Consider the following 12,550-nt stretch of genomic DNA (forward strand, 5'->3'; position numbering starts at 1 on the left):
CTACTTCTAGAAAGCAATACCATCAACGGCTGAAATGAATGCCATGGTGTTCTCAAGGTTAGCAGCCAGGATGCAACATATTATAGTGAGATAAATGGAAGCCCTGACAACATCAGTTGAAATCTTTAAGGCAAAAAGCTTCATAAGTAAGAGTAGGGGTTGCTTTTGAAACTTTGAATAAAAAGACAGGAAAAAAAAGGAAGAGAAATAGGCTGAGAATCAAGCTTCTTCAGAGAGGATTGGAGTTGAATTGCATTTCTTTCTTCCTGAAAATTATTTTATTTCTGTGATGTATTCAGATTTTTTTCAGATCTTAAGAAGTCCTTCATCAATTGGATGGCACCTACCAAATTATTTGTAATAAACTCACTTTGCTAGAAATGTGTTCTTTTGTCATTTGAGCTGCCAAATAGTTAGAAGCTCAGCTATGTGCCAGCCAAAAAGCAGTCCTGCATGCTGTGTCCTTCTGCCTGACTACAAGATATTTTTTAATAAAGAAAACCTTCAAAAACAACCTTAGCAGCTGGATTATGTTGAAGACCCTGGCTGACTTCTGACTTCTGCGGAGTCCGCTAGATTTTGTTTCCTAATAAGTAGATGTGGGCTATTGGTGGAGATCTATGGATTACTCAATACCCTATAGAATAGGGATTTCATCACTCCTCTAGAAATAGAAATATCAGGATCCTTGTTTTGCTTTTATTGTTGTTGTTGTGTTTTTGTTTTGTTTTGTTTTGTTTTTTTTTGTTTAATTGTGGAGGTTGTGAGGAAAAATCTCCAGCTCAGAGTTCTCCATACACAAATACAGCCTGGTCATCTTTCCCTCCTATTGAGTCTCCCCTCTGCGTGCTGCCCCTTTTCTGGGATCTGGCAGCAGGGTTTCAAGCAGCAGGAGAGAAGAGCCTTATCCCTTTTGTAGCCTTAGGAGTAAAGGATTTCTTGTTTTTTCCACTTCTTCCCTCTGAGAATTACTCCTCCCACAACAGGGTTGAGCACTCATGCTGGATCAAGGCCATCTGCCATAGTGCTTCTATAGTCTGAATATTTTGGTGTATTCTTTCTGTTTTGATGGCTGAAATTTTTCTTAAACCAGTTTTTCATCTGGATGAACCAGTGGCAACAATAAGGTGGCAGCAGGAAGCACCATTGCCTGCTGTCTCCCTGCCCAACTCAGTTTTGCAGCTCTAATGTTACTATGTATGAAATGTCTGCAGCACTGGATCTATGAGAAGTAATTTTAATATATTTTAGTAATAATGTCTTTGCCAGGGCAGAGTGGGCACAAGGAAAGTTCTCAAGATAATCTTTATGTCTTTTCTCAAAGCAGAGTTTTGCTAAGATTTTTTTTTTTCCCTACGGGCTGTACATTTGTTGCACTGAGAACAAAATGACAGTGAAAATGTTGTAGTACAAAGCAGCAAGATTTCTGGTGCATACATTCAGACTACTTCATGCACTTAAAAAACATGCTTGGGTTTGTAGGAAGGCTCTGTTTCCAAGGTTTCATCAATCATATCTGTATTCTTGTGGAGGGGGTGGAACTGAGACAGGAGTAAACTTGGATCCCACAATTAGATAGCACAGTGACTGAAAGCCTCCCAGTTTTCTCATCCTCAATTCATCATTTTTAAGCTGAGGCCATTGATGAAAGGGGAACAGGCTTCATCTAAAAGGAGAACTCATCACTGTGTGGGAATATACAGCTGTGCAGCAACTGGTATGAAATGCCAGTGGTTCCCAGCTCCTCTCCCCATGCCTGTATGTCCATGCAGATTCAGATACATGTTTTTGTAGTTTAGGGAGTGAGGCAGAGATAGTTTGGAGAGTGCTGTAGGCAAACACAGGCTGCTTATGTGTGTTGTTTTGTACCTATGCAAGTGTCAGATATCCAGAGCTCCCTTTCTGGGGCAGGAGGCTAGTGGGCACCATGGTTCTTCTGTGAGGGCAGTGTACAGGTGTTTGCTGCTGCTGTAACTGGGGTGCTCCTGCCTTATCTGGGCAAGGAAGACAAGTGCCAGATGGAGAAGCCCTCACTCTTCGATTTAGTTTTTTACGGAACTTTGAGAACAAAGTGTTGTGGTTTAACCCCAGCTGGCAACTAAGCCCCACACAGCCACTTGCTCACTCCCCCACCAGCTGGGTAGGGGAGAGAATCAGAAGAGTAGAAGTGAGAAAACTTGTGGGTTGGGATAAAGACATAATTAATTTAATAAGTAATCAAAAGCCACACACACAAACAAAGCAAAACAAGGAATTCATTTACCACTTCCCATCAGCAGGCAGATGTTCAATCATCTCCAGGAAAGCAGGGCTCCATCGTGTAATGGATGCTTGGGAAGACAAAACTCCATCACCTTGAATGTATACCCCCCTTCCTCCTTCCTTCTTTCCCCCCCCAGCTTTTCCCAGCTTTATAGACTGAGCATGACACCATATGGTCTGGGACATCCCTCTGGCCAGTTGGGGTCAGCTGTCCTGGCTGTGTCTCCTCCCAACTCCTTGTGCCACCTCCCAGGCTGCTCGCTGGTGGGGTGGGGTGAGAGGCAGAAAAGGCCTTGACTCAGTAATGAAAACATCCCTGTGTTATCAGCACTGTTGCCAGCACAAATTCAAACACAGCCCCATACTAGCTACTATGAAGAAAATAACCTGTATCCCAGCCAAAACCAGCACATTCTCCCCCCTCCTTATTCCATACCATTTACGTCACGGTCAGATCTCACATTATCCAATACATTTTCATTACCCACCACCACCCTTCCCATCTTTTGATATAATACAGATATCATTCCCTTAGTCTGTGGACCACCCCTGTGAAATGTCTGTAAAATATCTGTAAAATGCCTACAAATGTCCACAAAATGTCTCTTGAGTTCATTTAGTCCATGACTTTGGGCTCCATCTGTTATGGTGGTCACTGAGGACAGGAGAGGTGGTGTGGTGCATGGAGTTACTGGGGACCAAAGCCAGCTCAGGTCATGTCACTGCTGCATTTGCTCTGCTTCTTGTGGGGCTTGTCCTCCATTGGTTCAGGTTGTTCCTGCTACACTTATTTCTGTAACATGCAACTCACATCTTGGGTTACAATAATTTAAAGGTATTTCCATTACAATCCTCAGCCCTGGTCGCTTTGGACCAGCCCATAGGGTTTAACATTTCAATGATCTCCTCCTCTTGCCCCTGATCCAGTTTGGACTTATCCACAGACTGCAGTCCCTTAGGGATGCATCTGCTCCAAGCGGAGCCTTGTCTGTGAGCGACAGTCTCTCCAGGGCTGCGCCTGCTGCGGCATAGACTCATCCACAGCCACAGTCGCTTTGAGGTGCACCTGTTCCAGCGTGGCCTTATCCATGGGCCGCAATGCCTTCTGAGGTACACCTGCTCCAGCGTGGCCTTCGCCACAGCCACAGTCCCTTCAGAAGTAAACTGGCTCCAACATGGCCTTACCCAGGGCTGCAGTCCCTCCGGGGCTGTACCTGCTCTGTCATGGGCTTATCCATGGCCACACGCTTTGAGGTGCTCCAGCATGACCTCAGGCACAGCCACTGATGCTTCAAGGTGTACCTGCTGCAGCGTGAACTTATCCACAGATGCTCTGGGGTGTACTTTCTCCAGCATGGACTTATCCTTGGGCCACAGTCCTTTCAGAGGCATTCCTGCTGAGCAGAAACGTAACCACGGCCACAGACGCTTTGAGATGTACCTGCTCTGGCCTGGACTTATTCAAGGCCACAGATGCCTTGGGGTGTCCTGCTCCGACATAGACTCATCTGCAGGTGACAGTCCCTTTGACTGGAGTTCACACCGGCGTTCCAGCCTGTCCGGTACAGCAGCAGCAGCGATGCCCCGGCCACCTGCCGGCCCAGGCCCATCGCCACGGCTGTTACCAAAGCGTTCCCAGGCACAGCAGAGTCAGGTGATAAGCAGGATGGCAGCACAGCAAGTAGTGAAAGCAAAAAGCAGCTACTAACGAGCACTAGACTCTAAAATACAGTAAGGCAAGCAAGCCCCATGGCAAGCACAGGAGCCTGCCAATTAATAGCTAAACAGCAATAACAGTTATGAATTCAATCTAGCACATTCCAATCAGGTCTGTTGTTATCTTGAACCCTTTGAGCCCCATGTTGGGTGCCAAAAAGAACTGTCATGGTTTAACCCCAGCTGGCAACTAAACCCAACACAGCCGCTCGCTCACTCCCCCACCAGCAGAACGGGGGAGAGAATCAGAAGAATAACAGTGAGAAAACTCGTGGGTTGAAATAAAGACAGTTTAATAAGTAAAGCAAAAACCACACACCCAAGCAAAGCAAAGCAACGAATTCATTTGCCACTTCCCACTGTCAGGCAGGTGTTCAGCCAACTCCAGGAAAGAATGGCTCCATCATGTGTAATGGATGCTTGGGAAGACTAACACGATCATTCCGAACGTCTATCCCCATCCTTCTTTCCCCCCCCGCTCCATATGCTGAGCATGGCGCTATATGGTCTGGGACATCCCTCTGGCCAGTTGGGTCAGCTGTCCCAGCTGTGTCCCCTCCCAGCTCCTGGTGCCCCCCCAGGCTGCTCGCTGGTGGGGTGAGAGGCAGCACAGGCCCTGGCGCTGTGCCAGCTGCTCAGCAGTAACTAAAGCATCCCTGTTTTATTAGCACTGTTGCCACCACAAATCCAAAATGTAGCCCCATACTAGGTCCTATGAAGAAAATTAACTTTACCCCAGCCAAAACCAGCACATGAGGTATGTTTGTTTCATTATCTGTCATTGTCCTGGTGGACAGTGCAGAACAGCATCGCCTAGCATGTTGTCCTACTCTCAGTCCTGAATGGTATTTGGCAGTACTTCATCCCAGTTTAATAAGAATTGTAACTGCAGGGAACTTGCCTTCCAGAAAAGAGACGAATGCCCACGCCAGCCAGAAACGTCACTGAGACTCAAGTGAAAAACTGATTTCAGGGCCAAGCACTCAGAAGGAAGAAAGCTATATTAGCTATATTAGCATCTGCAGAAACCAGTCCACAACAAATACACGTTAAACCATATTGTAAGGATTATTATTTTTCTAGGTCAGTTCTGGTGAGCAACCTAAAAACATAGTCAGAACCCTGTCAGTTATGTTTTTGTTAAATAATAATAATAAAAAAGGAAAATAATTTTAAACTGATCTGCAAGGGATAAAAAATTGTTTGCCATATTTTTCTCTTTTTTTACAATGCTTTTCTTCATAACAGGAGTAATTATCTCAGAAAAGTTGTTACTGAAAATATATCACCTTAGGTTTTTATGTTGATTCAGCAGTTTACAGAGCAAGACTTGTAGATGCTTAATTTTTAATCCGTGAGTGTACACATAGACTTCAGTGGGACTGAAACAAGTGAAGTTAAACATGTATGTGAAAGTTTGCCAGACTAGGTCCAAAACTGTTTTGCTTTTATAAATGGGGACAAAATATTTGATTGGGACTTTTACTTTTTGCCCTCTGCTATCATCCCTAGTAGATTCTCTGTAATTAGACGTGATATCTAATCTTTAATCATATTAAAGATGTAGAAGGTAGAATAAATTTGAAACTATTCTCATGTGATTCTATTCTTTAGTTTGCCATTGATTGTCATTTGAACTTTTATAAGCTTTATTATTTTCATAGATGCTCCTTTAAACACAGTATTAACACATTAAACAAGGTATAAACACATTAAACAGGGTGACATCATGTCAAGGGCATTTGGTCATGAATTCTTATTGGGTCAGCTTGCCATTTGAGTGGTCATCACAGGGTTACCGACCTCGCTAGGGAAGGGTAGAGGATTCAGACAGGGAATGTGGAGACCTCTCCTCAACCAAATTTGAATAACAAGGACTTGGTATGGGGTCTCTATTTACTAGCCCTCTTTTGCAAAATACTGTGGAAACAGAGAGCGCAGTGATGGAGTATCCTCATAGTTGAACAAATTGCATTTGTCAGATTATCATATCACATAAATGCTGTGTTTTCCTTGCTTTTGGTTATGTGCTCCTCATGTTTGCTTATATACACAAAGATTTAGCATGACTACACGCCAGGTGTGAGTGAAACAAACGGGAATGAGTGAACTGCATGTATGATGTGAACAGCGTAACAGTGAAAGTTTTCTGATGCATCTCTGAAACTTTCCATTTGCAGGATGAAAGTTCTATAGAAAGTGATGAGTTTGATATGAGTGACTCGACTAGGATGTCAGCTGTGAACTCTGACCTCAGCTCAAATCTGGAAGAGAGAATGCAAAGTCCTCAGAACCTCCAGGGCCAGCAGGATGGTAAGGCAGTTGTTTCATACAGAAAATGCAGTATTGCTTTGTCTTTTTCCCATTCTATGCCTTCGTTTAGTACCTGCTGTGTCCTCTTCTTGATAGTGTGTTTCATTAGGTAATTTGAAATGTATGTTCCCTATATCTCAGCATGAAGAGAATGAAGTTGGGTTTTTTTTGAGGTTAACTTATTTGTTGCTTAGGCAACAGGTGAGTGCTTAGACCACTATATGTTAAGTATTATTATTATTTTACTATTTCTATATATGTAGTGTAACCGTACACAGGCATAAAATGAAACTCAAACATTTCTGAGGCAACCAGAAGGCTGAGAAAGTTGTTTTTACTGGTTGCAATGAGGGATAGGGGTGTGACAGAAGCATGATTATTTGAGAGCTAGGAATTAGGATGTGATATTCAGAAAAAAGGATGTAAAGCCCATAGTGAAATAGGGGTAAAAGAAGGGAAAACAGAATGAGCAGAATTGTAAATCTGAATATTAATTATTTCTAGGTTAGTTACAATGCAAAGCTAATTTGTTGGTGAAAGTGATGAAAGTTTTACTTTGCATAGAAGATGCATAGATGTGTAGTCTGATTTCATCCCTTGTTATAGAACAAGTTAGATGAGCCTGGTTTGGAATGAGCTTTCTCCTTGGCTATGGAGCTCGAAAAAAGTCTGTCCACTACAGACTGTGACAGTGGCTCATGAGTGGCACATGAATGTGCAACACCCAAAGTGCAAGTCAGTTCTATTGCTATTAGAAACAACACATTGGTATTCTGTACTTGTTAATCCATAATTTCCTGATTGTGTGTGCCAGTTCAGAAGTGCTTCTTATATTTCTCCTGAACAATAAATTCGTGGGATTTGACAGTTAAGCTGGATACTTTCCACTTTATGCATCCTGGTCAGTTGCTGGCTGGTAAGCTATTTACATGAGAATATAGTGGCTGATAGGATCTGGTGACGGGTAGGACCTTCTGCTGTGCTGCTCTCCTGACAAATAAAGGAGGAGGATATCTATGATAATTTGGTGGGCCAGATTCTAACCACAGACGCCTTTTGTCTGAGTGTCTTCAAGCTATCACAAAAATTGTGCAACTTTTGACTTAATTTCTATCTATGTTCACTAAAGGAGCAGTTCTGATTGCACAACACGTAGCGAAAGCCAGTTCACTTTCCTGATGAAGTTTGACTTTTTAGGGCTAATGTATTACAATAATACTGCTAAGTCAGAGTTTTCAGGGATACTTTGGGAGGTGCCATTTTTATGTATCTGGCTTTCAGTGCAAAACTGTGCTTTAGAGGTTTTTGTTTACTTATATACTCAGTCAGCTTTACATGTATAGCGTTTCTTAATAGTAACTGTGCGCATGTATATGTCCGAAATAAAAATTATAGCTCAGTACGGTAACCTATGAGGAAATGCCGGTCATACATGTCTTAATACCTGCTGCAACTAGATTCATGTGCCACATCTAATCATATTAGAACATAAGTACAAATGATAAAATGCTGCAGATCTGTCACTTGCTATTTAAAATGTATGGAAAATAAAGGCACTGTGGTCTTTGAACTGCAGGCAGCGTGATCTTACAGAATTGCTTTAAATCTCTCAGCTTTCCTTCGTTTCCCCCCAGATGGTACTTGCTCACCTTCCTAAGGTAGTCCTGTTTTCCGCTGCGTCTTCTGGCTAAAGCATCTGCTGGTAGAGAAATAGCACCTCTTCCTGCTTCATGATTTTCTTGTGCTAGCTGTTGTCAGGTAGCAAACATGAGTGTGGCTAGTTATAGCAACACTTGCTTTTTCAGATATGGGAGAAGAGACTGAAGGAGGAACTGAAAGACATTGTTAGGGTGGGGGAAAGAAGAATGATAGCAGAGGGCAGGAAGAAAGAAGACTGGAATAAAATAATCAACACAGGGACAGGGGGATGGAAGCAGGAACGGAAAGGAGGGAAGGCAAAAGGGAACTTAAATGAACTTAGCAGTACAATCCCTTTTGCTGTCACAGCCTTCACTGTAAAATGTTACAAATTTCATAATTATAGTGCACACACCCCAAAATCATCCAGAGCATGAATTTCTGTGTGTCTGAAGTGATTATTGTCCCTTTCCCTCCAACATTCTATATGCCCATGAGAGTTTATGTCAGCCACCACATTCAGTCTACAAAGACACTTGGCATTTGGCTCATCTGAAATGTCTTTGCTGCATTCTGGCAGGTGAAAACTTATTGCTGCATAAGGTTATTGCCTGTGCACACACAGTTGGGAATGGTTTCCGTGGTCACATGGGACACCACAGGTTGTCTGCTGCCCCAAGCGTGCCCTTCTTGGGAGCATGACTTGCTAATGGGAATTGTTAGGAAAACTGCTGCCTGGGGTGGATTAGTGACTGCTCAAGGTACCTAAAGGAAACGTGTTCTATCACTGTTTACCTGGCTTTCCCTGTGAGGTGGCATGAGAATATTTTGGGACATCTATTGGTTTTTTTCCATGGATTTCCACTGATTTGGTACTAGGATATAAACAGAGTCCATGTACCCTACAGGAATGTAATGGTGAGCTGGGTCATGACACTGAGGGATAGATGGAGGCTCCTCTTAGTTCAGTTTATCAGAGCATAGTGGAATGCTGACACTATCCACGTAAAAGGAGTAAGATGCTTTCATACCCTCTTCCCTTGGGGTTATATCTGCATCATTTTTAGACAGGCATTTGGCTTTGGGACTCTATTGCAGAGCTCATACTAAAAAAATTGACCTGAGGTTTCTCAGTGTCTTCCAGTCTAGTACTCTGTGTTCGGTTTCTCATGGTTAGGTTGTTTGAACCTAAATAGAACAAAGGCACATATGAGAGCAATCCACAGTATCAGCTGAAAGCAATAGACTTCTTCACCCAGAAATGTCATGGTAGGTAGGGAAAGTGCTAAGAAGGAGGGCACAGGGAGGAAAGGTGTGTGTTACTTACATTAGATGGGTATGGGTGCTGGTACTGCACAAAAGTCCTGGGCTCTGTGAATATACTGAAGCTTCAAAAGATTTGTATAAAGCATATTGGGTTGAAAGGGAACTGAGGAAGAAATGAAAAGTGGGGAGAGTTGATGAATTGTATCCACAGTACCAAAATTCGCACTATACTATGAAGGACAGTTCCCACTTTAAATTAGCCTTTGAATATTTTTAAATAACAGGGCCTTGAGTCACACCTGCTGGTGAAGGGCTGAAAATATCATCCTGAGCACCTGCAGGGCTGCTGCAACGATGGGGGAGGAGCTGGAAAAGAGCTGCTGCTCTTCCCTGGGGAGTCAGAAAAGGAAAGTAGCTCTTAATTTGCAATTGGTTCATTCCCCAGCTGGGAATGGGGTAGGGCTATCTGCTCACCAGTGCCTCAGAGATGCTTTCCCTAACAGCCAACTGGATAATAGGCCTGCAAATTGTGGTGTGTTCCTTTCTGTTTTGCATCCTTTCCCCTTGCTTGCCCCTGTTTTCTTGCTTCCCTACACATGCTAAAGCTCCGGTGTCCTAAGCTAGGTCTTTGGAGTGAGCCCTGGGTGCCACACATCTGTGGGCAAAGCTCCCACTTGAGAGCTGTTTTTAATTCTCCTTTCTCCTAATAATGCTCTGGGGACTCTGATGCTGCTGGATTAAACTCTTTTGCCCTTATCTCAGACACCAGGCAAGGTTTGCAAACTGAGTTGGAAATAAAGGAGCTTGTATTCTTTTTAATTAGTGCTTCAACTGGTACAAAAATGATTTTTGTAGTAAAAACTAACCTATAGATAGGTCTGTCAGAGGGCAACTACCCTGAGGGAAAATGGGATTCTTGTTGCCCTTGCCTGTTAGCTGAAGCCCTGTGCAGAACAGCTGAGTGTGTTTGCTCCCTCACTGTGGTGGTTCGTTAGTTACCAAAACATGAGAGAGATGCTCTGATTAGAGGAAATTAAGAACATGCACAACTCTAGAAGTAACAAGAGTTAGGTATAAATTTTATGTTGAATTTTTTTTTTTGTTTTCACTATGTGAGCCATCAAATAAAAATCAGGAATGAGACTATTTGACTGTAACTCAGTGCAAGATGCAGAATTCATTTATTTTCAGTATTTCTCACTGTACTGAGGTACACCAAAACAAATCAATGCTTTGTCTGGATTTCTGTGGAGCGACTATGCTTTCTTCAATCTAGTTTTTAGAAAATGATAGTAACGTGTTTATACCTATTTATACAGAACTCCCTCTCACAAAACTTGTATTTTGTGACTGTGCTTACAGCAGCTAGCTATGACAAAATATGTCATGGTTCAACCTTTGTCAGGGGTTGGGATATCATCTTAGATGTGGAGGTTACTAATAAGCTTTTCCCGATTGTATTTTTTTTTCAGCTTATAGAAAATCGAGCAATAGTACTGTAATGCAGTGGAGATTATGCCTTCAAGTAGTTCGTGGTCATTTGGATAACGCCAGTTCTCTGGCATGTTCAAGTTGCCAGGCTTTCCACAGTATAGATGTAGATGTGGTTATTCACATTGACTATTCCCTTCACTCATTTGATGTTTGTGGTGGATACAAGTATTGGAGTCAGTCATCCAAATACCTGTTTTCTGCATCAAAGCTATAATCTTTACTCAATAGCTTCACCTGAAACAAGAAACATTAGCTGATTAAATTGTCAAAACTGTGTGTCTGTGCAAGGGTGTAGAATTTGCTGTGCCCATGCTTGCTGTTGGATTATTCTCTCTGAACTGACTCCAAGCCAAGTATTTAATCCATCTTTCCATTCTTAACTGGTTGTGCTGTCATACTTCTTTCTGCTTTTGTCTTTATTCCACTAAAACCTGGACTTCTTGTCTTAAAACTTTGACTTTTCTTTTTCCACAAAGTAATTTAAGTGAGATGTACGAGTTAGAACACCAGCTGCAGGCCAAAATGAAGAGAGATTGGTGAAGGAGCATATTGGTGTAAATTGTGTCTGCTTTTGCCTGTGTTTTGGCCCTGCTTTTGATGTTGAGTAAAGCAAGTGGTAACAAAGCCAACACGAGAGCAGATGATTCCCAGTACTGAACCCATGGTAACCTTTTGGCTGCTAATTAAGAATTTTCAGTGGAAATGTTATTTTACACTAATTTACAAAATTAATTTACATTAGTGAGTATTGTGACTTTAATTTCTGTTCAAGCACCGAAAGGTTTTACAAATATGCTGGGTTTTTAGGAGATCTAAGTCCACTTGGCTTCAGCAAAGGCCCACTAAATATTAGCTGAAATGTTTGCAGAGTTTGGGTGTCTTTTACTTAAAAGCTTGACTTTAGGTTTCAAAACAAAGCACCTGACATTTCTGTGGTGTATGGGATGGAGTGAAATTACTGCATGAAGACATAAAGCTTTAATAACAGTATTAAAAATAAAATAAAAAGCAGCCTGCCAGTTTTCCTACATGCAATCTCATATACTTTTAGAAAGACACTTCATTTTTTGGGATTTTCCGTGGCTTGACTGGTTTTATTTGCAATTTGTAGATCCATACTAACACAGCTGTAATGCTATAAAAGTTGCTTATTATGCTTATACATTATACAAGAAATTGGACATGCAAAGTTAATAAGTATTTTACTCTAAAGCAAAAGGTAATTTTTGCTTGATAATGAGGCCTTGGGCTGATAAAGAATGAAGGAGGTAGCACTGTTAGCTGTCCTGGTTTCAGCTGGGACAGAGTTAATTTTCCTCTTAGTAGCTGGTGCAGTGCTGTGGTTTGGATTTGGTGTGAGAACAATGCTAGCAGCACACTGATAGTTTTTGTTGTTGCTGGGTGATGCTTATACTAAGTCAAGGACTTTTTGGTTTGTCAGGCCCTGCCAGTGAGAGGGCTGGGGGTGCATAAGAAATTGGGAGGCGACACAGCCAGGACAGCTGACCCCAGCTAGCCAAAGGGATATTCCATACCATAGGAAGTCGTGCTGATTATACGACCTGGGGGGAGTTGTCCAGGGCCTGTGATCGCTGCTCAGGGACTGGCTGGGCATCAGTCAGCAGGTGGTGAGCAACTTATTGTGCATCATGGGTTTTTTTCTCCCTTCCCTTTGGATTTTATTCCTCTCCCCTTCTCCCTCCTTTTCCTTAGAATTGTTATTATTGTTTTGGGTTTTTTTCCTCCTATTTTGTTTCAATTGTGAAGTTGTTCTTACCTTAACCCTCAGGTTTTGCATTCCTTTCTGATTCTCCTCCCCATTCCTCTGGGGCATGGCGGGGAGTGAGCAAGCAGCTGCATG

At 42.5% G+C, this 12,550-nt stretch overlaps 1 protein-coding gene across 5 annotated transcripts in view; it reads left to right on the plus strand.

The window, feature by feature from the left end:
• NOL4 (nucleolar protein 4) overlaps positions 1–12,550 on the plus strand; it is a 201,908-nt gene that overhangs the window by 49,903 nt on the left and 139,455 nt on the right. For all 5 annotated transcript variants that reach the window (XM_080381524.1, XM_080381525.1, XM_080381526.1 and 2 more), the window contains exon 5: positions 6,159–6,291. In XM_080381524.1, coding sequence (XP_080237650.1) covers positions 6,159–6,291 — 133 coding nt within the window. The remainder of the gene's footprint in view (positions 1–6,158; positions 6,292–12,550) is intronic.

This window comes from Falco punctatus, assembly GCF_963210335.1.
Source record: "Falco punctatus genome assembly, chromosome: 3".
Classification (NCBI taxonomy): domain Eukaryota; kingdom Metazoa; phylum Chordata; class Aves; order Falconiformes; family Falconidae; genus Falco; species Falco punctatus.